This window comes from Megalobrama amblycephala, linkage group LG14 (assembly GCF_018812025.1).
Source record: "Megalobrama amblycephala isolate DHTTF-2021 linkage group LG14, ASM1881202v1, whole genome shotgun sequence".
NCBI classification, from domain to species: domain Eukaryota; kingdom Metazoa; phylum Chordata; class Actinopteri; order Cypriniformes; family Xenocyprididae; genus Megalobrama; species Megalobrama amblycephala.
The window spans coordinates 32,953,724-32,976,840 of NC_063057.1; the positions used below are offsets into that span (position 1 = coordinate 32,953,724).

The 23,117-nt window shown below is 37.1% G+C and overlaps 2 protein-coding genes across 3 annotated transcripts; both read left to right on the plus strand.

Moving 5' to 3' along the window:
* The first annotated feature begins 6,342 nt into the window (after positions 1-6,342).
* LOC125245083 (membrane-spanning 4-domains subfamily A member 4A-like) lies at positions 6,343-13,161 on the plus strand. The gene is made up of 8 exons (XM_048155529.1): positions 6,343-7,056; positions 7,478-7,688; positions 8,145-8,255; positions 8,352-8,420; positions 8,941-9,084; positions 9,430-9,543; positions 11,148-11,228; positions 11,437-13,161. The coding sequence occupies exons 1-8, from the start codon at positions 6,968-6,970 to the stop codon at positions 11,512-11,514; spliced, it is 897 nt and encodes a 298-aa protein (XP_048011486.1). The 5' UTR covers positions 6,343-6,967; the 3' UTR covers positions 11,515-13,161.
* A 501-nt stretch (positions 13,162-13,662) lies between these two features.
* LOC125245090 (membrane-spanning 4-domains subfamily A member 4A-like) lies at positions 13,663-21,989 on the plus strand. 2 transcript variants are annotated; one of them, XM_048155537.1, is made up of 8 exons: positions 13,663-13,967; positions 14,392-14,591; positions 18,795-18,905; positions 19,003-19,071; positions 19,497-19,640; positions 19,829-19,945; positions 20,687-20,767; positions 21,881-21,989. In XM_048155537.1, exons 2-8 carry the CDS (start codon positions 14,406-14,408, stop codon positions 21,956-21,958), a joined length of 786 nt encoding a protein of 261 aa, XP_048011494.1. In that variant the 5' UTR covers positions 13,663-13,967; positions 14,392-14,405; the 3' UTR covers positions 21,959-21,989. The 2 variants fall into 2 exon arrangements, with proteins under 2 accessions (XP_048011494.1, XP_048011493.1); XM_048155536.1 differs by having other exon boundaries at positions 13,664-13,967; positions 14,382-14,591.
* Positions 21,990-23,117: the final 1,128 nt, after the last annotated feature.

Sequence of the window (23,117 nt, forward strand, 5' to 3'; positions counted from 1 at the left end):
TAATAAGATAACCTTGTTTGAAATGGGTTTGGCTAAAAGAGAATTTTGGTTTTGTCCATACTACTAGGTACTTATAATATATTGACTGGGTTTAATAGAATTACATTACTAAAAAGCAACTAAAATACCATTTTCATTGACTAAAACTAGACTAAAATGTCATCAGTTTTCGTCGACTAAAACGAGACGAAAATAGTCATGGATAATTCTGACTAAAATAAGACTAAAATGCTCAGACTTTTAGTCGACTGAAACTTGACTAGACTAAAAAGAGTATGAACGTGACTAAAACTAATAAAAACTAAAATGACAGCTTGACACAAAGACTAGACTAAAACTAAAATCAAAACAGGCCGCCAAAAACAACACTAATTACTTGTGCTATTTATTTCAGTATAAATGCATTACAAGCCCATTTAATATATGCAGTGTAGTCTATACAATTTCCAAATATGTGTAAATGTTTATTAAGTTTACACTGGCAGAATGATTTTACAATCGTACACACAAACCTATATTGAACAACACACCAGCAGCACAAGTAATGCGAAAAAATATGTCGAGTGGTTAAACTTATCGGAATTCAAATGTCTCTTCAACTTGGTCTGTGACCAATCAGATTTTGTTGCTCACTGCCTTCAGCCAATCAGAGCTGCTGACGTCATGGAATCCCCTCGCTCAGTCACTCAGGTGAAGTATAATGTCGCAATGTATAATTTATTTAATAAAACACTGAAAGCGCAATACATCGCTCGATCTTGGGGATTCTGACCAGTTCAATCAAGTGACATCGCAGCCTGACCGTGATGGCGACGACAACCGGCTAATCTAATGGCCTACGCGATCCTGAAAGAACCGGAGAAAAGTGCTGCTATTGGGAGGTAAGCTGTAGTCTACCAGTTAACAAACTTTATTTTATTTCCTTTAACAAAGATAGAGCGATATTTCGGCTTGATCTCCTTTTTGAGTTTGTGTGTGGTGGTTTATGGCACATGTTTGTATGCAGCACCAAAACATTCATATGATTGGTCAAATCGGCCCATATTCTGTACGATATTAATTCATAAAAGTGTTTTATGCTTGACTATGTACCGAAAACAATATCGACATGCCATTCTGATACAGTTCCCTGCTGCTAATCCTCATTTACTGTTCAAAAATAGTATTGGTTCAATGTAGGATTTAGACAGACTATTGTAAACGTGAATAAAGAGTTGAACATGCTGCCTTATATCTTTGGTATATTCTGTCAACAGATGCTGTTCTTCACGAGTCTCTGCGGTCAGACACAATGAGAAGCTCATCAGAAAATGGAATATAATGTGTAATTTGTATTTGTGTATAGAGGGTCACCATGGTCCAATATTTTTTTTTTCTTTAATGAAAAACATGGTAAGTTTTGCTGAATCTAAGTTTAAATAAAAACTATTGGATTTGTCAATGAAATATGTCTCTTCATTAGTGATGTTCTTATATTTTATTTAATTTAGTGGCCTTGAAAACAGATGCATTCAACTTTGGGAAAATGTGTTAAACTGTATTTAAATAGTAGCACAACTGTATTGTGTGAGATTATGTAATTCAAAGTACAGTAGTCAACATTTGAAGTGGATCAAAAAAGTTAGGACAACTTTGATTAAAGGTTTTGATCCGCTTCAAATGTTGACTATATTATACAAAGTATAAGTAATATCAAAGTGTATTGTTATTGACTGCAAAGTGTGTAATGTTTAATATTTGGAATAAGCCAAAGGTACTGAGCATACATACTATTAAGCCTACCTGTAAAATAATATATTCAGTGTATATTGCTTGTGTTTTCTGAAGACACTCGTAATTATTTTGTAATGTACTTAAATCACAAATAAAGTGTACTTATAACACAAAGTGTACTCATAACAGAAATAAAGTATACTTATAACACAAATAAAAGTATACTTATAATACAACGTATATTTATAACAAATAAAATGTACTTATAACACAAATTAAGTACACTTTAATATCACTAATCAAGCATGTAATTAGTCCCTACACAGACATATACTTAAAGTGTACTAAGTATACTTGAAGTTGTCCAATTTAGTACACAAAAGTATACTAAATATACTTAAAGTTGTATTTTAATACTACTTAATTACAACTTAAAAATACTTAGTACAAAATTAGTTGTTTCAAAATAGCACCCTTTAAGTTAACTAATCATTAACACACTTGAAATATACTAATAGTCTTGCTGCAAGTATACTTAGCATACTTTTTTTCACTAGGGACTGTTTGACAGGCTTAAGTGTGTGTGCACGCTTCGGGTGTATGGGGTCAGAAAAAGCGTATCTCAGAACAGCACACGAATGACATGTTTAACTGGCAGGGCTTTAAAGCACATGCAAATAAATAACTTTTGTGATTGCGAATAAGTGCAGTGTCCCGTGAGTAACTCTACCGCTGTGTAAACAAGTGATGTGAATGTGTCGAGGTCGAGTTGTACGGATGGAGGCACCAGAACTGCAACAGATAGAATGTGCTTCAAAGGCAGATAGTGGAGACAAGTCACACGACATTGGTGTTCGTCAAAAAACAGTAGGAAAATTAATTCGGGATTTTTACATGAAGAGAGAAAAATACTGATATTCTGAATTCAAACGGCAATAAAATCATTCGACTCGTCCCTGTAAATGTGTAAAAACACCTTACATTTTCATGAGAAACAATTACCATCCGAATAGGGCTTAACTCGTTATAAGAATAATAACTTGCTATCTCACCTTCTTCAACGTGTAAAGCACGCAGCTCGGCGACGGTGTCGGTGGGTGAAGATAATTGTGAGCTGCCGCTGCACGCGGGGTCTTCCACTGGCTCGGATGTACTTCGGTAAAGTTGGTTTTATATTCGCACATTCGGACATCCGTATTCAACAGTCTTGTTAATCACACTACATTGGACATTCAGTGGACATTCACAAGTAAATATGCCATTAAAACAATACTTGCCTATTTTGATCGACTGTGAATGTTGTAAGTGGGTGATTCTTAGACTATGGGCACTTTTATGTCCTTTGGGCATATTTTTAAAAATACATATAATTTTGGACAAATTCCTCTTTCTTTATCAAACTAACAATAAAACCACCTTAAAAACTTTTTACTACCTTTCTATTGTGATTTTATCATATTTTTCAACCTCCTTATAGGTGCCAAAATCACTGTTTTCTCCTTGTCGCACACCCAGACTTTTTAAACTTCAACAATGAAAATACAGTTTAAAAATATGACTTATCTGGTAACTATTAATGTACCTGAATTAAGCACTAGTAAAATAATTAAAATACATTACAGTATTTAATGTGAGACTACTATCAATATTACTTTTTATACAAAATATAGCTGTCGCACAGTATTGGTGTCATTTCCACCACAATGCTGTAATGTCCCTTTAAAAAGTTTGTGTGAAAGATTGTTTAGGTGGTTTCTGTGGAAATGTTCAGTGACATTAGAGCACATGTTGGACATGGAGGAAATTTTTAAATTTTCATCAACAAAAAATGAAGAAAAATCAAGGTAAATATTGCTAGATCAGTTCATATATTTATTCTACGTCATTTCCAAACATGCTGTACCTTCAAGGGTGTTTTTAAAAAGCTAAAAATTTTAAGTTAAATAAGAGTATTTTGCATACATGAAATGCTAAGTATTAATTCAAAGCGAATCAGTGAAGCTATCTTCCATTTTTTCACAAAAAACTACAGAAATGTCATTTCCACCACAGTCATTTCCACCACACTGCCCTCTGTGGTGGAAATGACATTTATGGTTACAAAGTACAATTGATATGGATTGCGAGAGTATAGTTGTGTAATACTTTTTATAATAATACACTATATTGCCAAAGTATTAGGACACCCCTCCAAATCATTGAACTCAGGTGTTCCAATCACTTTCATGGTCACAGGTGTGGGTCGCTCTCAGCAGCTCAGTGAATTCAAGCGTGGTACCGTGATAGGTTGCCACCAGTGCAATAAGTCCATTCGTGAAATTTCCTCACTACTAAATATTCCACAGTCAACTGTTAGTGGTATCATAACAAAGTGGAAGCAATTGGGAACAACAACAACTCAGTCATGAACTGGTCGGCCACGTAAAATCACAGAGCGTGTCAGCGCATGCTGAGGCACACAGTGCGCAGAAGTCTCCAACTTTCTGCAGAGTCAATAGCTACAGACCTCCAAACTTCATGTGTCCTTCAGATTAGCTCAAGAACAGTGTGTAGAGAGCTTCATGGAATGGGTTTCCATGACCGAGCAGCTGATCCAAGCCTTACATCTCCAAGTGCAATGCAAAGCGTCGGATGCAGTGGTGTAAAGCTCACCGTCACTGACTCTAGAGCAGTGGAGACGTGTTCTCTGGAGTGACCAATCACGCTTCTCTGTCGGACGATCCGATGGACGAGTCTGAGTTCTGGTGGTCGCCAGGAGAACGGCAATTGCCTGACTGCATTGTGTCAAGTGTAAAGTTTGGTGGAGGGGGATTATGGTGTGGGGTTGTTTTTCAGGGGTTGGGCTTGAACCCTTAGTTCCAGTGAAAGGAACTCTTAATGCTTCAGCATACCAAGACATTTTGGACAATTTCATGCTCCCAACTTTGTGGGAACAGTTTGGGGATGGCCCTTCCTGTTCCAACATGACTGCGCACCAGTGCACAAAGTAAGGTCCATAAAGACATGGATGAGCGAGTTTGGTGTGGAGGAACTTGACTGGCCTGCACAGAGTCCTGACCTCAACCCGACAGAACACCTTTGGGATGAATTAGAGCGGAGACTGTGAGCCAGGGCTTCTCGCCAACATCACTGCCTGACCTCACAAATGCACTTCTAGAAGAATGGTCAAAAATTCCCATAAACACACTCCTTAACCTTGTGGAAAGCCTTCCCAGGAGAGTTGAAGCTGTTATAGCTGTAAAGGGTCGACCAACTGCATATTCAACCCTATGGATTAATGGGATGTCATTAAAGTTCATGAGCACGTAAAGGCAGGTGTCCCAAAACTTTTGGCAATATAGTGCATATAATTATATTATGATTTTTTTATTTCTAAATTATATTACTTTTATATTAATTGGTTTAATTTTTTCTGTGTTTAAGATGCCACCTAAGACAACAAAAGAAAGGTCACAGGCCTATAGGGACAAAATAAAAGCTGACCCTATAAAATATGAAGGAAAGACTTAAAAGAGACAGATCTGTCAAATGCTCTCTCTCACACACATGCAAACATACATACACACACATTCAAGGTGCTCAAAATTTTCCACATTCCACACCTCTGTTTAAATGATATAGTTACTCTTTACAGAAGATAAGTGTTCATTTGAGACTACTGAGAACATTTCAGTATCAAACTCTCACAATTATATAGCAGTTTGTGTCAGTTATTTACAGTATGCACTGTAACCGTTCATCTGTGAGACAAATCCGTTTTATACATCAAACTCAGCACTACACTAAAACAGGTGTGGTTATGTTTAATGATTCTGTGAATTCTGTTTAATGAGTGTGATGAATTTAAGTATTTTTCTAATAAATATTTCTACTGTTTCTTTACATTCACGTTAACTCATTGTCATTTCCACCACACCCTGTCATTTCCACCACCACCCTGTCATTTCCATCACCACACACATTTTTAAAAAATATTAAAAAAGTTATCATCACACATTAAAAATGTATCCACGATTTATGAGATCATGCTCTACTTAATATAAAAATTAAAGTTATTTATTTTCTAATAAGCTCTTACCCAAACCAATATTAAATTTCAGAGTGTGACAGGTGTACAGATCAGCATTTGGTCCTTAGAGCAGTTGAGTTATCTCATTGGCAAATGTATAATTAATGTAAATTGTGGAAAAACTGGTAAAACTAGTTAAAAAAGTGATCTTAGACAATTCTTAAGTGGCATAAATTATTCTATTTTTAAATAACAGCGGTATATTGAGATGTGGTGGAAATGACATTTGTTCATTGCGGGTCGGAAAAACTGTAAAATATTAACAATTTCTCTTGTAATCTAAGTTTGTCCTCTTACAGATCTTAAAACTAGAGATATTATTTAAACATACGAGAATGTGTTACATGGCTTTTGAACAAGTTTTTTTTATTCAACTTCACAAGGCTAAAAGTGCACCTAGTTGAAGAAATGCCCAAGTTGACAATCGTTGGTTGTCAATATCATGTCGCTGCTTAAAATTCGCAAACATTAATTTATTGCACATTTATTGGAAAGTCTGAATTTATCAGAAGTACGAATGTGCGAATATAAAACCAACTTTACCCAAGTCTCGGATGTTTTATGTGAACCGAAGTAGTTAGTTAGTTAGTTTTGGAATTTTTGCTGTAAGATTAGCTTCCCTTTTCTCCCTTTCAAGCTTATTTTTCCTTTTTTGCGCACCACTATCACTTTTTTTTTTTTTTATCATTTTGGACACCCGCAAGGCTGAACAAGCAATAAAGGCCAATTTCCCATTTTCTAGTCTACCTGCCATAGCATAAGCAAAGAGGCGTTTCCCGATGTCCGCGAATTGTAAAGTGATTTTGATTGGACGGTGATTTATCAGTCAGGCACATTTTCCAATAATTTTTTCTTGTTATTTTATTAGACACAAATCAACCACCTATGTCTTGTCAATCTCATTTCCTCCGGCCCTGTTCACAATGACTCGCTTATTGTATTCCTCTCTTGTAAGTCGCTTTGGATAAAAGCATCTGCTAAATGAATAAATGTAAACGTAAATATCACATTTTGTTCTACAGTATTTACATGCCTGTTTCCAAACCAGCATGCAAATTACTTTCTGTAAAAAAACAACACACACATTTATGAATACTTCAGTTAATTATTGTCTTTTGTGGCTAACCACCTGATCTCCACCTGATTCCTGTTTCATTCTTGGAAACAGTATCAGCAGTTACTCTTATGACATCTTACTTTACCTCGGCTCATCTCAGAAGAGTGAACTCAACTACCGAGTGCGGTAAACCAACTGAAGAGAATATTTTTTTTCGGTAAAACAAATTATTTACTTACACTGACTATCTGACTAACTTTATACAGATGCCTATCTCTGTGTTATGTCTGCTTTTTTAATATGGATTTCCTTTATTTGGCAATTATCTATAATGGATGGTAGGGCACTTTTGTAAGTGTCTTCGGTAAAGAGCATCTTCTAAATGTCGTAAATCATATGGATCAATTTAAACATGAGCTGTTTGCATATTCTCTGTTTGTTTTTTTTTCAATGTCTAATTCTAGTTGATGATAATAATTTAACCAATGGTAATAACTACTATTGATGTAACTGCATTCATAAGTGTTTCAACAACATGAAGACCATGTTTTATAATAAATATAAAATACTGGAAAGTTTGTTTACATAAATCTATTTTATAAAGATATCTACTCTCTATTTACTATGATTTTGATCAGGTCAATTTCAGATTCAGCAACAAGAATGTCTCAAACTGTCGTACCCGTGAACTCTTCGACGCTCGTCATCCAGTTTCAACCACCAACACAAACAACAGCAGCTGGAACTGGGACAAATGCTCCTGTGCCTGTTTATATACAGCAGCCAGCTGGAGTTTCACCTTTTCATGGACTTCAGGCATTTCTAAAAGGCCAACCAAAAGCCCTTGGGGTGAGATATTGATCATAAACCCAAATAATTGTATATTTTGTATGTGTATATGTCAGTGTGAGGTAAGGAAAGTACATGAATACATTCTTTAGGGGGAAAAAAAAGGAGTGGTACACATTAACAAAGCAAACACATTTGTTTATTGAAGAATGTGACATTGCCTTGTGATAATGCAGGAATTATAGCAATATAAGATACTGTTTATCATTTACAGAGTAAAATAGAAAAAAAATTATAGTGTACCAGTCACAGAGAAGAATGTTTTTGGAGTTGCAAGCTAAATGTGAAAGCTAAATTAGTATGTGAAATTATGCAATAAGAGTAGCTAGATATTTTTGTAGTACAATCATACATCCATAACTACAGCTGTTATAAATGTATATTGTTTATGTTATATAGTTCCCCAAAATGTAATACTGTTTTACTTGTGTTATAAAAGACTCTTGTCCTTCACAGACTGTCCAGATAATGATTGGTCTGTTGACTCTCCTGTTGGGAATTGTGTCTACAATTAGTACAGCTTCCATCAATGTCATTAGTGGTATTCCTTACTGGGGATCTCTCATCGTAAGAAGCAATTATACAATTCAGCGTTGTGTCTTACTAACACAAGTTACATATTCCAGCAGAAGTCTTGATTTGTGTCTTTCTCTCTGCTCTCAGTACATTATCGCAGGCTCACTCTGCATTGCTGCAGAAAACAAACAGAATTCACCCTCCGGTTTGTGTTTGGTATGTACACAACACTTGTACCGGAGGTACTTGAAACCTATTGTGTTTGTACTGATTTCTTCTTCCTTTTTTTTCTGCTATAAAAGCGTATGGGCATCAGTGAACCGTAATTCACAGAGAACCAAAATTTGTTAGAAAATGGCAATGCACTTTTTTTTTTTTTTTTTTTTTTTTTTTTTACAAATTGAACTTTATCTCCTAAACGCAACACCCAAATTTAACTAAAGTTAACAGACATAGACTGCAGGACATTTTGAGAATTCACATCAAATTGTGTATTGTTTGCTCTAAAACTACATTATTTTTTAAAAGATAAATTTCAATTATATCCCTTAATCATCCACATGAGCCATTGGTGCTTGGACCCTGATCATTGATGCTTGTGGGTATATTATATTTATTTGTCAAGCAGTGTATTTTTATCACACTCCATATACCTTTCCATCTGTGTTAACAAGCTAAAGTTCTTGTGAATTTATTAATCTATTTTGTGTTGTTGGTTTTTTTTTTCTACCTACAGGTGAAAGGTTCACTTGGAATGAATATTTTCAGTACTATAACTGCAGGCATTTCCTTTATCTTAATTTCATTGGATTTGGCTTTTGGGCCATTTAACGCTTGGTGCAACGATTATTCTTGTTATTATTTTGAGGCACAGTATAAGGTATGTCACCAACTTCTATATTCACATGTATTTATTAATTACAGTAAGATCACTGTGTGGTCAGAACACTTGACAAAAGTCAAGCCATAATCTAAACTCATCTGTCCAGTCTTTTCCCAACATTTCAGAAGTAGTTTATAGATCTCTTACTATTACTGATCATTTACAATGTAAGAAAGCATTGACATTATACATTAACTGTAAACTCAATTCAGTATAAATATGTTGTATTGCTATATGATCCTCAAGGATGGTAGATTCTGAACTGCTGATTGTACCAGTGTGAGTGCTAATTATCAATTATTTTGTCATTATTATTTGTGTTAATGTTGAATTCTCTCACAGACACTATTCTGGGGAATCAGCAGTGTAACATTCATATTTGCTGTCCTTGAGTTTATCATCTCCATCTATCTGTCAGCATTTGCCTGTAAAGTCACCCCCTGTTGTACTCCACAGGTGAGCGATGCGTCAAGGTTCCAAACTTATTTTGTCAGCTGAACTCCTCAGATATGCATTTGTAATGGAAATGGTTTCTTTTTACACTCGGGTTCATGTTTTACAAGAACCAACAAATACTACAATTTAAAGTTACAATACAAATTATATATTTCTTAATTTCTTTGCTTTCAAATCCTCAAGCTTTTAACATACAGATTCTTGAGCTTTAAAGTGGAAATGAACCAGTCAATTTTGCATTAAGTAAACTGATTTCCATTTCAATAAAACAAATGCGATAAATGTAACCATTTTTTTTTTTTAAAAAAAGGATGTTTTGTTTTAGCTTTTGGAGTATGGGCACCGCCATCTTGTAATATCACAGCATGTGACGTCACAGGCTTTATTTGCTCCATTGGACAGTGAAGTAATATAAGCATTTCTTTACTTTTTGAACACATGCTTGTTTTGAAATGGAGGAAGACAAACTTAAAAGGACTGTTGAGCCCATAATTGTTCCTATTGCTTATGCATTTGAGCCAATGTTAGGGATACCACAAATACAACTTCATGACAGTTTGAAGATGGCGGCGCCCTTTCTCCAAAAGCTAGAACAAAACATTAAAATTGTTACATTAATCATGTTTGTTTATAATATTTATATTATATTATTACATATTATATTAGTATTCGAAATCAGTTTACTAAATCATGTAAACTTGACTGACTGCTTCATTCCACTTTAGAATTCTGTCCACAAAAATGTTGGAAATGATCTGAATGGAAAGTAAACTTAGCACACATTGCATTATCAAACGTTAAACACGCAGCACTCACAGTAGAGTTGAATTTATTAAAAAGCAGCATTTAGTGTGAACAGACACTTTAAAAACATGGTATTATAAGCTTCACACGTGTACATGATCACAGGACAGCTTTTCACTCTGGAACGTGCAACTACTAATTCAATGGTCTAAGTCACTTTTTCTCTACTTAAAAAAGCTCAAATTTAGTTTCAAGATATTTGTCAGGTTTTTGTCCTCAAAGCACCTTTTCTCGCAACTACTTTCTTACACATCCCTTATTCTAAAACATTATTTTAGAGCAAGTAATGGAGGTTTGAGCCATTGATATACAGAGATTAACACCGTGTCTACACCAGACATGACAAGATGACTGTTGGAAAGCTCTTGGACTACATCAGAAATAGAATGTGGAATCCATGACAATATCACTGATTATCATGGATTCTATTGTCTTTTGACGCATCGCGTCACTTGCGTCCGGTGTAGACACTGTGTAAGCGTCTGTGAATTACCCCAGTCTGTGCGTCTCTCAACAGTCTCAACGTCTCTACTAATAACTAAACTCCAAGTTTAACTGCTTCAAAAACAGCAACATTACCATCTACTCTTCTAGTTGTGAAATTATTTAAGATATCCATGTGAAAGCATAATGTTTCACAACAGGTAATTTCAGAAGGATTTCTGTCTTTTGCTTTTTTCTTCTCTATTTGAAGTACATTGAGTCTAAAAACCTGTAAAACTGAAACTGTCTGCCAGTGTCATTGAATATATGTCATTTCATAGTAAGGCATAAAACTCTTCTTGTTCATTTTTCCAAAGGTGGCGTTTGTTCCACAAGTTTTACCTCAACAGCCCTGTTGTTTTAGGCACAATCATGTCCATGATCTTAACAACCCAGAGGTAAGAGAAGCTTGTAACGCCAGTTTAAATGTTTGTGGAAGGTACCATTTTACTCAAAGTCCAAAGTATAATTTGAATTTAGTGTAAATATATATGAACTGAAAGTGTGAAAAGCAAAAGTAATGGGTTCATCAACTGTTTAATATTATCAACAAATAAGTAATCTGTAATCAAGGAAGCTGATCATATAGATTGTTTTTTCTTGCAGATATCTGTGGTCAGCGACAATTCAACGCATCACCGTCCTGCCGAAGTTCCTCCACAATACAGTGAATTTAAAGAATGAATAATAAGACAGAGTTGAGGTGGAACACATGAGTTTCCCAGTGATTTCCTGTCCATTATCTCTAATATCCTTTCATTAAAAAGAGAACATGACAAATCATTTGATCAGATAATAATTACAGATTTCTCTTAAGTCACAAATGTGTAAACAATAACTATTCAAGACTTTCTTTCTTTTGTTAAGTTAAATTTTAGTTAAGACAAGACATTTGCCTAATCGTCAGTGAAACTGAATAGATTGTTTTGAACAACTAATTCTTTAATACTGTATAATCTGTAATAATAAAGTATACAGAATATATATAAATGGCTTATTTATGTCTTTTTTTATCTTTCATCTGTATTTAACTAGACAAGTCACTTAAGAACAAATTCTTATTCACAACAACAGCCTGGCAGGAGAATAGGAGCGATATTTCTACCGAATTGCATCGAGGCAGTAGATATAGTGAATGTGAAGCCATCACGGCGTGTTTAGTTCTAGTCTGGTTTGTTTATATCGCGCTGCCTTTCTGCTAGTGAGTTTAGGGCAGTATTCTTCATTTTGTCGTGATTATGAAAAATGTCGCCGTTGTAGGTCATTCATGCTGAATCGAGAATTGACTATATGCACAGATCGTTCTTTAGAACTTCCACAATAATACAGGCCAGCTTATATTAAACTTCCGGTGAAATGTCACTTGCTTGTGGTGTTGAGCATAAATACTGTAATACTTAGTTTATAATCTGAATATAGTCACTTAATAGTCAGGCGTAGCATTAATTTAGTTATTCAAATGGAAGACAACATAAAAAAAAAAAAAAAATATCTGGAGGACATGAGGACATGAAAGACAGTCGATGTTTTAGCTCCCTTTGAAGAACTGACGAGGGCAGTGATCATTGAGACTGCAGTTTTCTATAGAGCACAGCACTGACCAAAGTATCAAGATGATTAAAGCCACTTTTCTAGAGGCAGTGGATAGATGCTTTAGCTAGATTGAGATTGAGCCACTCGACTGCATTGATACTTTAGTGGATCCCAAACACAAGGACAGGCAAGTTCAGTATGAATGCTATGATAAAACTTTATTATTCTTTATGTAACCCTGAGTAAACTTGGGTTAATAAAACCTGTCAATGATTGAAAAGCACTTAATCTGTGAACATTTTAACTGGACATATACAAATATGTTCATTACTGTTGTTATTTTTAAGAGTGTGAACCTATATTTATAATGTATGCAAATATAGTTGAGCAAAACCACTTTTTTCTGATTGGCTGTAAAAGTTTTAGTCCCACCTTCCATACAGGAAAGTGCACTCTTATTGGTGAGTAAAGATTCATTAGGGGAGAAGAGAATTGGTGCGTTCAAGTCATGTCGAAAATATCGTATTTACGAGCTGAACGCACATGAACGCCACCACAATGTCGTGAACATGATTGGGAAGCTCGGGATTTTCGCTAAGCCCGATCTATACGAGTTGAGGGCGTGTCAGTGAGAAACATAGCGGAATACCATAATACTTAAAGGTCTTTAGCAGTGACATTGTCAGGATTTTTTCTGTTTACAAAGAAGTAAGCTGATTCCCTGCACAAAATATGATAGCATTATAAGATAACAATATAATATGTAACGATAAAGTTCACAGTGGCTTCATAAATTAATTAAAAACAAAAAAGCAAAACACACCTGATGAACATTCTTTGTTCTTCAGAAAGCTTCAGAGCGTTATGAATCAGCAGTTCGGAGCGGCAAAGTCATGTGATTACAGCAGTTTGGCGGTTTGACACACGATCCAAATCATGATTCGATACACTGATTCATTGTGCTCTGAAGCTTCCTGAAGCAGTGTTTTGAAATCGGCCATCACTATATAAGTCTTTATTTTGTTTTTTTGGTGCACCAAAAATATTCTTGTCTCTTTATAATATTAATATTGAATCACTGTACTCACATGAACTGATTTAAATATGTTTTTTAGTACCTTTATGGATCTTGAGAGAGGAAATGTCATTGCTCCCTATGCGCATCACGGAGCCATCGGATTTCAACAAAAATATCTTAATGTGTGTTCCGGAGATTAACGAAGGTCTTACGGGTGTGAAATGACATGAGGGTAAGTAATAAATGACAGAATTTTCATTTTTGGGTGAACTAACCCTTTAATAAGGCAGAAAGTAGCTACTGCTACATCCAGTATTTACATGCCTGTTTCCAAACTAGCATGCAGATTACTTGCTATTAAGAACAACAAACATTTATGAGTCCTTCAGTTAATTATTGTCTTTTGTGGTTTTATTATCTTATGAAATGGCTAGTTTAACCACCCCTCCTAAAGACCTGAGCTCCACTTCTTGCTTCCTGCTTCTTGTTCAGTCTGAGAAAAAGTATTAGAAGTTACTCTGACATCTTACTTGTGTCGACTCAACTAGAGTGTGGTAAACCAACTGAAGAGAAGATTTTTTTTCCGGTAAAACAACAAATTATACACTTACACAGACTATCTGACTACCTTTATACAAATGTCTATCCTCTGTAATGGTTGGTAGGGCACTTTTGTAAGTATCTTTGGAAAAGAGGATCTGCTAAATGCTTTAAATGTTAATGATGTGGATCAATTTAAACATGAGCTGTTTGTCATATAGCCTAATCTCCATTTTCAAGGTCTAATAGAGTTATTCTAGTAAACAATAATTTAACCAATGGTAATAACTACTATTGACATAAGTGCATTCATAGGTTTTTCAACAATGTGAAGACCACATTTATAATAAAAATAATGAATATGTAATATTTTAATAAATAAATGGGAAAGTTTGTTTACATAAATCTATTGTATAATCAAATTCTTTACATGTTTCGATTTACTATGATTTTGTACAAGCAAATTTCAGATTCAGCAACAAGAATGTCTCAAACTGCCGTACCCGTGAACTCTTCGACGCTCGTCATCCAGTTTCAACCACCAACACAAACAACAGCAGCTGGAACTGGGACAAATGCTCCTGTGCCTGTTTATGTACAGCAGCCAGCAGGAGTTTCACCTCTTCATGGACTTCAGGCATTTCTGAAAGGCCAACCAAAAGCTCTTGGGGTGAGAAATTGAACATACACACATAAAAAAAATCATATAATTATTTGGGTTTATGTCAGTGTGAGGTAAGGAAAGTACATGAATAAATTCCAAAAAAAAAAATGAGTAGTACACACACATGAACAAAGCATACACTTTTTTTTTTTATTATTATTGAAGAATGTGATTCAATTCCTTGGTGACAATGCAGGAAATATAAGATAAGGTTTATCATTTACAGAGTAAAATCATAAATTGTATCATAGTGTATCACAGTCACAGAGAAGAATGATTTAGGAGTTGGAAACTATCAAAAAAAGTAACGTAATGGACAAATTTAGCTCATTCATAAATCAGTATGTAATTTCATGCAATCAGAGTACCTGGATATTTTTGGAGTAGCCTACAAGTCCATTTTTAGTACAGCTTTTAATGTTCCCCAAAACTTTATCGGAGTGTCTATTTACACTAAGTGCAAATATCATCACTTGTTGGTAAATGCTATTTACACTAGCTCTGCCCACCAATGTCTGGTTGGGCCACTCACGTTTAAAAAAAAAAGGATGGGCAGAATTCAACATCCTCAGTAGTGCAGCTCGCATTTATTTTCAATAAAAATGAAAATAATCTTCTAAAAGTGGAAATAAACTGCAAGCGAGTGTTAAATAATATTAAAAGTGTTTGTAGGGTAGGGTTAGGGGAAGTTGTAGGGAGGGTTTTATTCTCCCAATAAGGCAGCATCCATTTAATAATTTTAATAAATATAATCATTTACACTCTATTAGGGCTGCACAATTTATTGAATTTCTAATAGTGATTACAATTACAGATGACACAATTATGTAATAGTTCAAAGGCACAAATACCAAAAAAAAAAAAAAAAAAAAAAAAAAAACCACACTTACATAACTTTTCATGTGCAACAAAGAGAACTGGACGTCGGAGCGGGAGATCCACGTGCAGGCTTTAATAAAATGAGCACAGTCGTACAGGCAGAGGTCAAACACCAGCAAACAGATACAGGAGGGCAAGGCAAAAGAGTAATCCAAGACACAGGCAAAGGTCAAGACAGGCAGCAAGCGATCGATCATCAAACAAAGAAACAGTCCAGGGTCAAAAACACAGGCAAGGCAGGGAACAAGGAACATAGAGACAAGGGTGAAAACAAGGCTAAACAATACTCAATGTGTGTGTTTGTGTGCAGCTTATAAAGTGTCACTGATGGGAAACAGGTGCAAGTGTGTGATTGGTTCCTAGATGGGGAATTGTGGGAAATGTAGTCCAGAGTGATGCGTGACCGTGTGTGCCATGAAAAGGTGACAATGGTGAACCGGTGACCTCTGGTGGGGAGTAGCAGGAAACAGCAGGTGCAGGATACGCGACAGAGGGTAGGTGGCCCGGGCGGGTCCAGGGACTCTAGGCACCATAGCAGGTCAAGAGCCTCGAAGAGCCATGGCGGGTCAGGTGCCTCGGAGAGATTCTCTGAAATTTCTTTGGGAGGGTCCGCACTTCTTTGGGCTGGAGCGGGCTCATGGATTGGACGGGCTCGTGGTGCGGAGGCTGGAGCGGGCTCGGCGACTGGAGCGGAGGCTGGAGACACTGGTGGGGCGGCCATCTTGTCCGGAGACACTGGCGGGGCGGCCATCTTGTCCGGAGACACTGGCGGGGCGGCCATCTTGTCCGGAGACACTGGCTTGATGGCCATGATGGGATGAGAATCTGGAAGATCAGCGGAGACGTGGCGAGGCTCTGGGAGGTCTGCTGAGACGTGACGAGGCTCTGGGAGATCAGCGGAGACGTGACGTGGCTCTGGAAGATCAGCGGAGACGTGGCGAGGCTCTGGGAGGTCTGCTGAGACGTGACGTGGCTCTGGGAGATCAGCGGAGACGTGGCGAGGCTCTGGGAGGTCTGCTGAGACGTGGCGAGGCTCTGGGAGGTCTGCTGAGACGTGGCGAGGCTCTGGGAGGTCTGCTGAGACGTGGCGAGGCTCCGGGAGGTCTGCTGAGACGTGGCGAGGCTCCGGGAGGTCTGCTGAGACGTGGCGAGGCTCCGGGAGGTCTGCTGAGACGTGGCGAGGCTCCGGGAGGTCTGCTGAGACGTGGCGAGGCTCTGGGAGGTCTGCTGAGACGTGGCGAGGCTCTGGGATGTCTGCTGAGACGTGGCGAGGCTCTGGGAGGTCTGCTGAGACGTGGCGAGGCTCTGGGAGATCAGCTGTGATCTGACTTGGCTCAGGAAGATCAACTGTGACTTGACTCAGGAATGGCAGCCATCTTGATTGGAGCCTCTGACTTGGCAGCATGTTGTAAACAGTCTTTGAAGTGGCAGCCATGTTGTGAACTGGCTCAGGTATGGGAACGATAGAGCAGGAAGGTGCATAAAATACAGGGCTAATGTGAGTTGGTTTGAGGATGCCAGCAGTACGTACTGACACCAGCGGTGGATCCTCCATGCTGGATCCCAACCTCTAACGCTTGAGGTTGGTTTCCCCTGATGGAACAGAGCAGGGTTCTGGAAAGCCAACTGCCATAGGACGTGACTCTGGGATGGTAGCCAAGACGTGGAGAGGTTCTGGAAGATCTTCCGAGACGAGAATCTGGAAGATCTGTTGAGAAGAGACGAGGCTCTGGAAGATCTGATGAAATGTAATGAGCCTCTAGCATGGCTGCTGAGACGTGACAAGGCTCTTGGATGTCTGCTGAGAGGCTCTGGAATGGTCTTAAAATGCAGAAACTGAATCCGATGCGGCCACCATTATGTGATCAGGAACTAGCGAGAGAGTTACTGGATTTGGGAGTACAGAGAGTTTTGGGGTTGTAATAACTAGACTGGAGGGTATAGAAATTTGTGATGGTACAAGCTCGGCTGCTGCCGGAGCCTCCTCCACAGTAAACAGTAAACAACACAACATTAAAGCATAGTCCATAAAGTCTCTCAGAGAGGAATTTAATGTTCCTTCAGGGAACCAGGATCTTAAATGGTTCATTGAGTCCCAAATGAAAAATGTCCTTCAAAAACACATCAAAAGAAACCAGAAAAGACAACTCACAGAATTGGTGGATATAATCCTCAATTGATAGCTCTCCCTGACGCAGAGCTAGTAGCTGGTTGACCGGATCTATAGTTGCACTGGGAATGCTCAACAAGCCGCTGGATCTTGGTGATGGCGGAGTATTCTGTAACGAAGGGAACTGGACGTCGGAGTGGGAGATCCACGTGCAGGCTTTATTAAAATGAGCGTAGTTGTACAGGCAGGCAGAGGTCAAACACAAGCAAACAGATACAGGAGGGCAAGGCAAAAGAGTAATCCAAAACATAGGCAAAGGTCAAGACAGGCAACAAGCGATCATCAAACAAAGAAACAGTCCAGGGTCAAAAACACAGGCAAGGCAAGGCAAGGCAGGGAACAAGGAACATAGAGACAAGGGTGAAAACAAGGCTAAACAATACTCAATGTGTGTGTGTTTGGGTGCAGCTTATAAAGTGTCACTGATGGGAAACAGGTGCGAGTGTGTGATTGGTTCCTAGATGGGGAATTGTGGGAAATGTAGTCCATAGTGATGTGTGACTGTGTGTGCCATGAAAAGGTGACAATGGTGAACCGGTGACCTCTGGTGGGGAGTAGCAGGAAACAGCAGGCGCAGGATACATGACATTTTTTCTACAGGTTATCTAAAGATTTTTTCCCCATTGTTTTAATTTTAATTTTAGTATAACATTATGATACTATGCATATTTGTCCTTTTTTTAATTTAAAGAAGAAGCCAAACCATTGTATAGTTGTTTTCAGCTTATTTTCCTTTGAAAATATGGCATGCAGATGCTTCAAACAATGGTATAAAGCTATTCAATACATCATTCAATGTAAATTGTGATCATCGAAATTAATAATCGCAATTACAATTTCAAGGGAATAATCGACAATTATGATTTGTCATAATCGTGCAGCCCTACACTCTATTATATTATTGCATCCTGATAAATAAAAATACTGAGGTGCAAATAGTATCTGCCAATACAAAGTATAGATAGCATCTAATTACTATTTACTCTTATTGCAAATATCTGATACTTTTACATGGTGTAAATATAATCTATCGCTATTTTCACTTAGTGTAAATAGCATATCGCTAAGAAAATGCTGCTATTGTCACTTACTGCAAATAGCCACTGCCAAATTTTATATTGTTTTAGTTACTTTATAAAATACTATCTTGTCCTTCACAGACTGTCCAGATAATGATTGGTCTGTGGACTCTCCTGTTGGGAATTGTGTCTACACTTTTTGCAGAATCCATCTCTGTCTTTAGTGGTATTGTTTACTGGGGATCAATCATTGTAAGAAACAATAATACAATTCAGCGTTGTGTCTTTTATAACACAAGTTACATATTCCAGCAGAAGTCATGATTTGTGTCTTTCTCTCTGCTCTCAGTACATTTCCGCAGGCTCACTTTCCATTGCTGCAGAAAACAAAATGAATTCACCCTCCAGTTTGTGTTTGGTATGTACACAACACTTGTACCGGATGTACTTGAAACCTATTGTGTTTGTACTGATTTCTTCTTCCTTATTTTTCTTTGTAAAAGTGTACGGGCATCAGTGACCGTAATTTGTAAACAGCTCAAATTGTCAGTGTCATGATCCTGGTGGTGTGCCTTGTGTTTGTATTGACTTATGTTGAAGTGTATTCTCTGTTCCCATTTGTTTCTGTGTTCAGTTCCTGTTTCCCTTGTTGTCTTACCCGCCTTGTTTGTTACCATAGTTACCCTGATTAGTTCATGATTGTTTGTTTGTTGATTGTCTGGTGTTGTGTGCACATATTTGTTTTAGTTCCTTTTGTTTGGATTATCTTGTTCTGGTCTGTATTTATTTATGTTGTAATCTATTTTTATCAAATCTTTTTTTATGTTTTTTTTCTACCTACAGGTGAAAGGTTCACTTAGAATGAACATTTTCAGTATGTTAACTGCAGGCACTTCCATCATCATAATTTCATTGGATTTGGTTCTAGGGCCATTGAACAGTTACTGCGACTATTATGATTGTTATTATATCGAGGAAAAGTATAAGGTATGTCACCAACTTTTATTAATTACAGTAAGATCACTGTGTGGTCAGAACACATGACAAAAGCCAAGCCATAATCTGCACTCATCTGTCCAGTCTTTTTTCCCCAATATTTCCGTTGTATCAGTGTGAGTGCTAATTATCAATTATTTTGTCATTATTATTTGTGTTAATGTTGAATTCTCTCTCAGATTCTCTTCTGGGGAATCAGTATTGTAACATTGATATTCGCAGTCCTTGAGTTTATCATCTCCATCTATCTGTCAGCATTTGCCTGTAAAGCCACCTCCTGCTGTTGTACTCCACAGGTGAGCGATGCGTCAAAACATTTTTTTGTCACCTGAACCCCTCAGATATGCATAAATAATGATGATTTTTTTTTTAAGGGTGTTCACACATTGCATTATCAAACGTTAAACTCGCAGCACTTGCACAGATAGAGTTTGTGAGAAGCAGCATTTACTGTGAACCGAGACACTTTAAAAACATGGTATTATAAGCTGCACACGTGTACATGATCACAGTACAGCTTTTCACTCTGAAACATGCAACTACTAATTCAATGGAGTCAATTTTTCTCTACTTAAAAACACTAAAATTTAGTTTCAAGATATTTGTCAGGTTTTTGTCCTTAAAGCACCTTTTCTTGCAACTACTTTCTTACACATCCCTTATTCTAAAACATCATTTTAGAGCTAGTAATGGAGGTTTGAGCCACTGATATACAGAGATTAAGCGTATGTGAATTACCCGAGTCTGTGCGTCTCTCAACTGTGTTCAACGTCTCTACTAATAGCAAAACTCCAAGTTCTGCTTCAAAAACAGCAACATTACCATCTACTGAGAAATGTCATGTGGTTTTTCAGTTGTGACATTATTTTAAGAAGCCCAAATGACCAAATGAAAGCATAAGGTTTCACACCAGGACATTTCGGGAGGATTTCTGTCATTTGTTTTTCTACTACACTGATGTCTATAAAGCTGTAAAACTGAAACTGTCTGCCAGTGTCGTTGCCCATATTAATGCTTCTTGTGTATTTTTCCCAAAGGTTCCGTTTGTTCCACAAGTTATAACTCAACAGCACTGTTGTTTTGGGCACAATCACTTCCATGATCTTAACAATTCCCAGGTAAGAAAAGCTTATAAGCCCAGTTAAATTAGACTTTGAGTAAAATGATACTCAAAAATGGTATATATAAATAAATAAATAAAATCCACAAAATAATGTTTTATTTAAAGCTGCAGTCCGTAACTTTTTTTGGTTAAAAATTATCCAAAATAAATTTTTGAGCAAGTACATAACCAGCCAGTGTTCAAAACTATCTCATTATCTTAGCTTGATTCATAACGGTAAGCTTGTAATAATGTTTTATAATAAGAGCGACATGGTGGATTTCCGTGAGAAATTTGAGCATGCAGCAGTTCGTCTGTGTGTCATTACGTCACGTCCGTAAACAGAAAGGAAGGAGTCCAGGCTAGTTGGCTTTATCATGTCAGGGTGCTGCAGGTGGCGGATCAGTTACAGCCTTTTCTCACAGCAGCTGAAATAATTAAACTTATCATTTTAATGGTGGATTGTAATCCAGAAAGATCCAAATGACAATCATCAGTGACAACTGGAGATTTACCCGTAGTCAAAAAGCAAAAGACTTGGACTGTGGAGTGGCTACAGAAATTGAAATCTACAGGTGACACTAATACACACTAAATACACATAGTCATGCAATGCTGATAATAATTTGCACGGTTTGGCATGATCCGAGCTAAGCGATCGTTAGATTCAATCATCATTGGCAGCACGATTTATTGTAGGCCTAATGCTTTTTTCCTCAGTTGGTCAGAACAAAAGTGGCAGACATGTTACTTACTTGTTCAGATGATATTTTCCAGTGAAAATTCTTATATTGGTCATACTTTCAAGACGTAGAATCTGTGATTCTGAAGTTCAGTATCCACACCGGTGCGGTGACTGACAGCAAACATTAGATTCATCCGCGCTGACGAGCTGTGCCGAGGCACAACGCACGTACAGATAACTGTTCCGCATATGACTGCAATTGCATGTTTCAAACAAGAGATGGCGACAAAGAGGAAAAATCGCGGACTGCAGCTTTAAATTTTGTTTCACTGTATGAACTGGAAGTGTGTAAATCACTAAGTAATGGGTACATTAATTGTTCAATATCAATAAATAAGTAATCTGTAATCAAAGAAGGTTGATCATATAGCTTTTTTCTTGCAGATATCTGTGGTCAGCAGCCCTTCAATGCATCACCTTCCTGTAGAAAATCCTCCACAATACAATGAATATAATGTATGAATATTAAAACAGAGTTGATGTGGGACACATGGTTTTACTCAGTGATTTCCAGTCTATTATCTCTAAAGTCCTTTCATTAAAAAGAGAACTTGACAGCAAAAAAAAATGTTCAGATAATAATGCATTTTTTTAAAAATCACAAACATGTAAACAGCAACTATTCAAGACTAGATACAATTTCATGATTTTCTATCTTTATTTAAGTCAAGAAATTTGCCTAATCATCAGTGAAACTGAATAGATTGTTTTAAACAACTAATTGCTTAATAAAGTATAATCTGTAAGAATAAAGTATACAGAATATATATAAAAATGGCTTATTTATGTCTTTTTTGTTTGTTACCTTTCACTTGTATTTAACCAGACAAGTCACTTAAGAACAAATTCTTATTCACAACAACAGCCTGGCAGGAGAATATCAATCTCCTGGAGGACATACAGACATGCATCTCATTAAAATTTCATTAAAACAACAGTAAGGGAACTGTGTGTCATTCACACTTCAAAATAGCCTTCCTTTTTTCTTTAAACATAGTAAACCGATATAAATATAGATATAAGGGATGTCCCGCACCGTTCTTAAATTATCGGTGTCACATGTCTGTCTGTTTTGGACTCTCTAGGCTTGTTGGACTTGATGCAGCGCTGCACAGACCGATCGGTGGCTGACTTGAAGCAGTGCATGCCGGTAAGAAATTTTGTCCTACTTGAGACAGTGCTGAGGCCATGTGACTGACGTATGATTTCAAAGTAATACAAGAGCGATTCGAGATAAGCCACCTGAGTCAGCCAGTGCAGTTTCTCAAGAGGAGCTGCACGAGCTCTGATTGGCCGGATTCACCGCATGACAATGTTCACGTGTGTTTATTCTGAAAACTTCAGTTCCACTAATGATCACAAATCTATTTTTATAACAGTTAATGTTATATTGTGTCATGTTTATCAAAATAAAGTTTATAAAAAAACATAGACCTCACTACATTGGTATTTACATTTACATTTATTCATTTGGCAGACGCTTTTATCCAAAGCGACTTACAAGTGAGGAATACAACAAGCGAGTCGTCATGACGAGGCAAATAGACAAGAAGTGCTCATAATACAAGTTATAGGCAGTGCTCAGAGTATCCTAAGCTACAATAGAGAGGAAGTGAAAGGA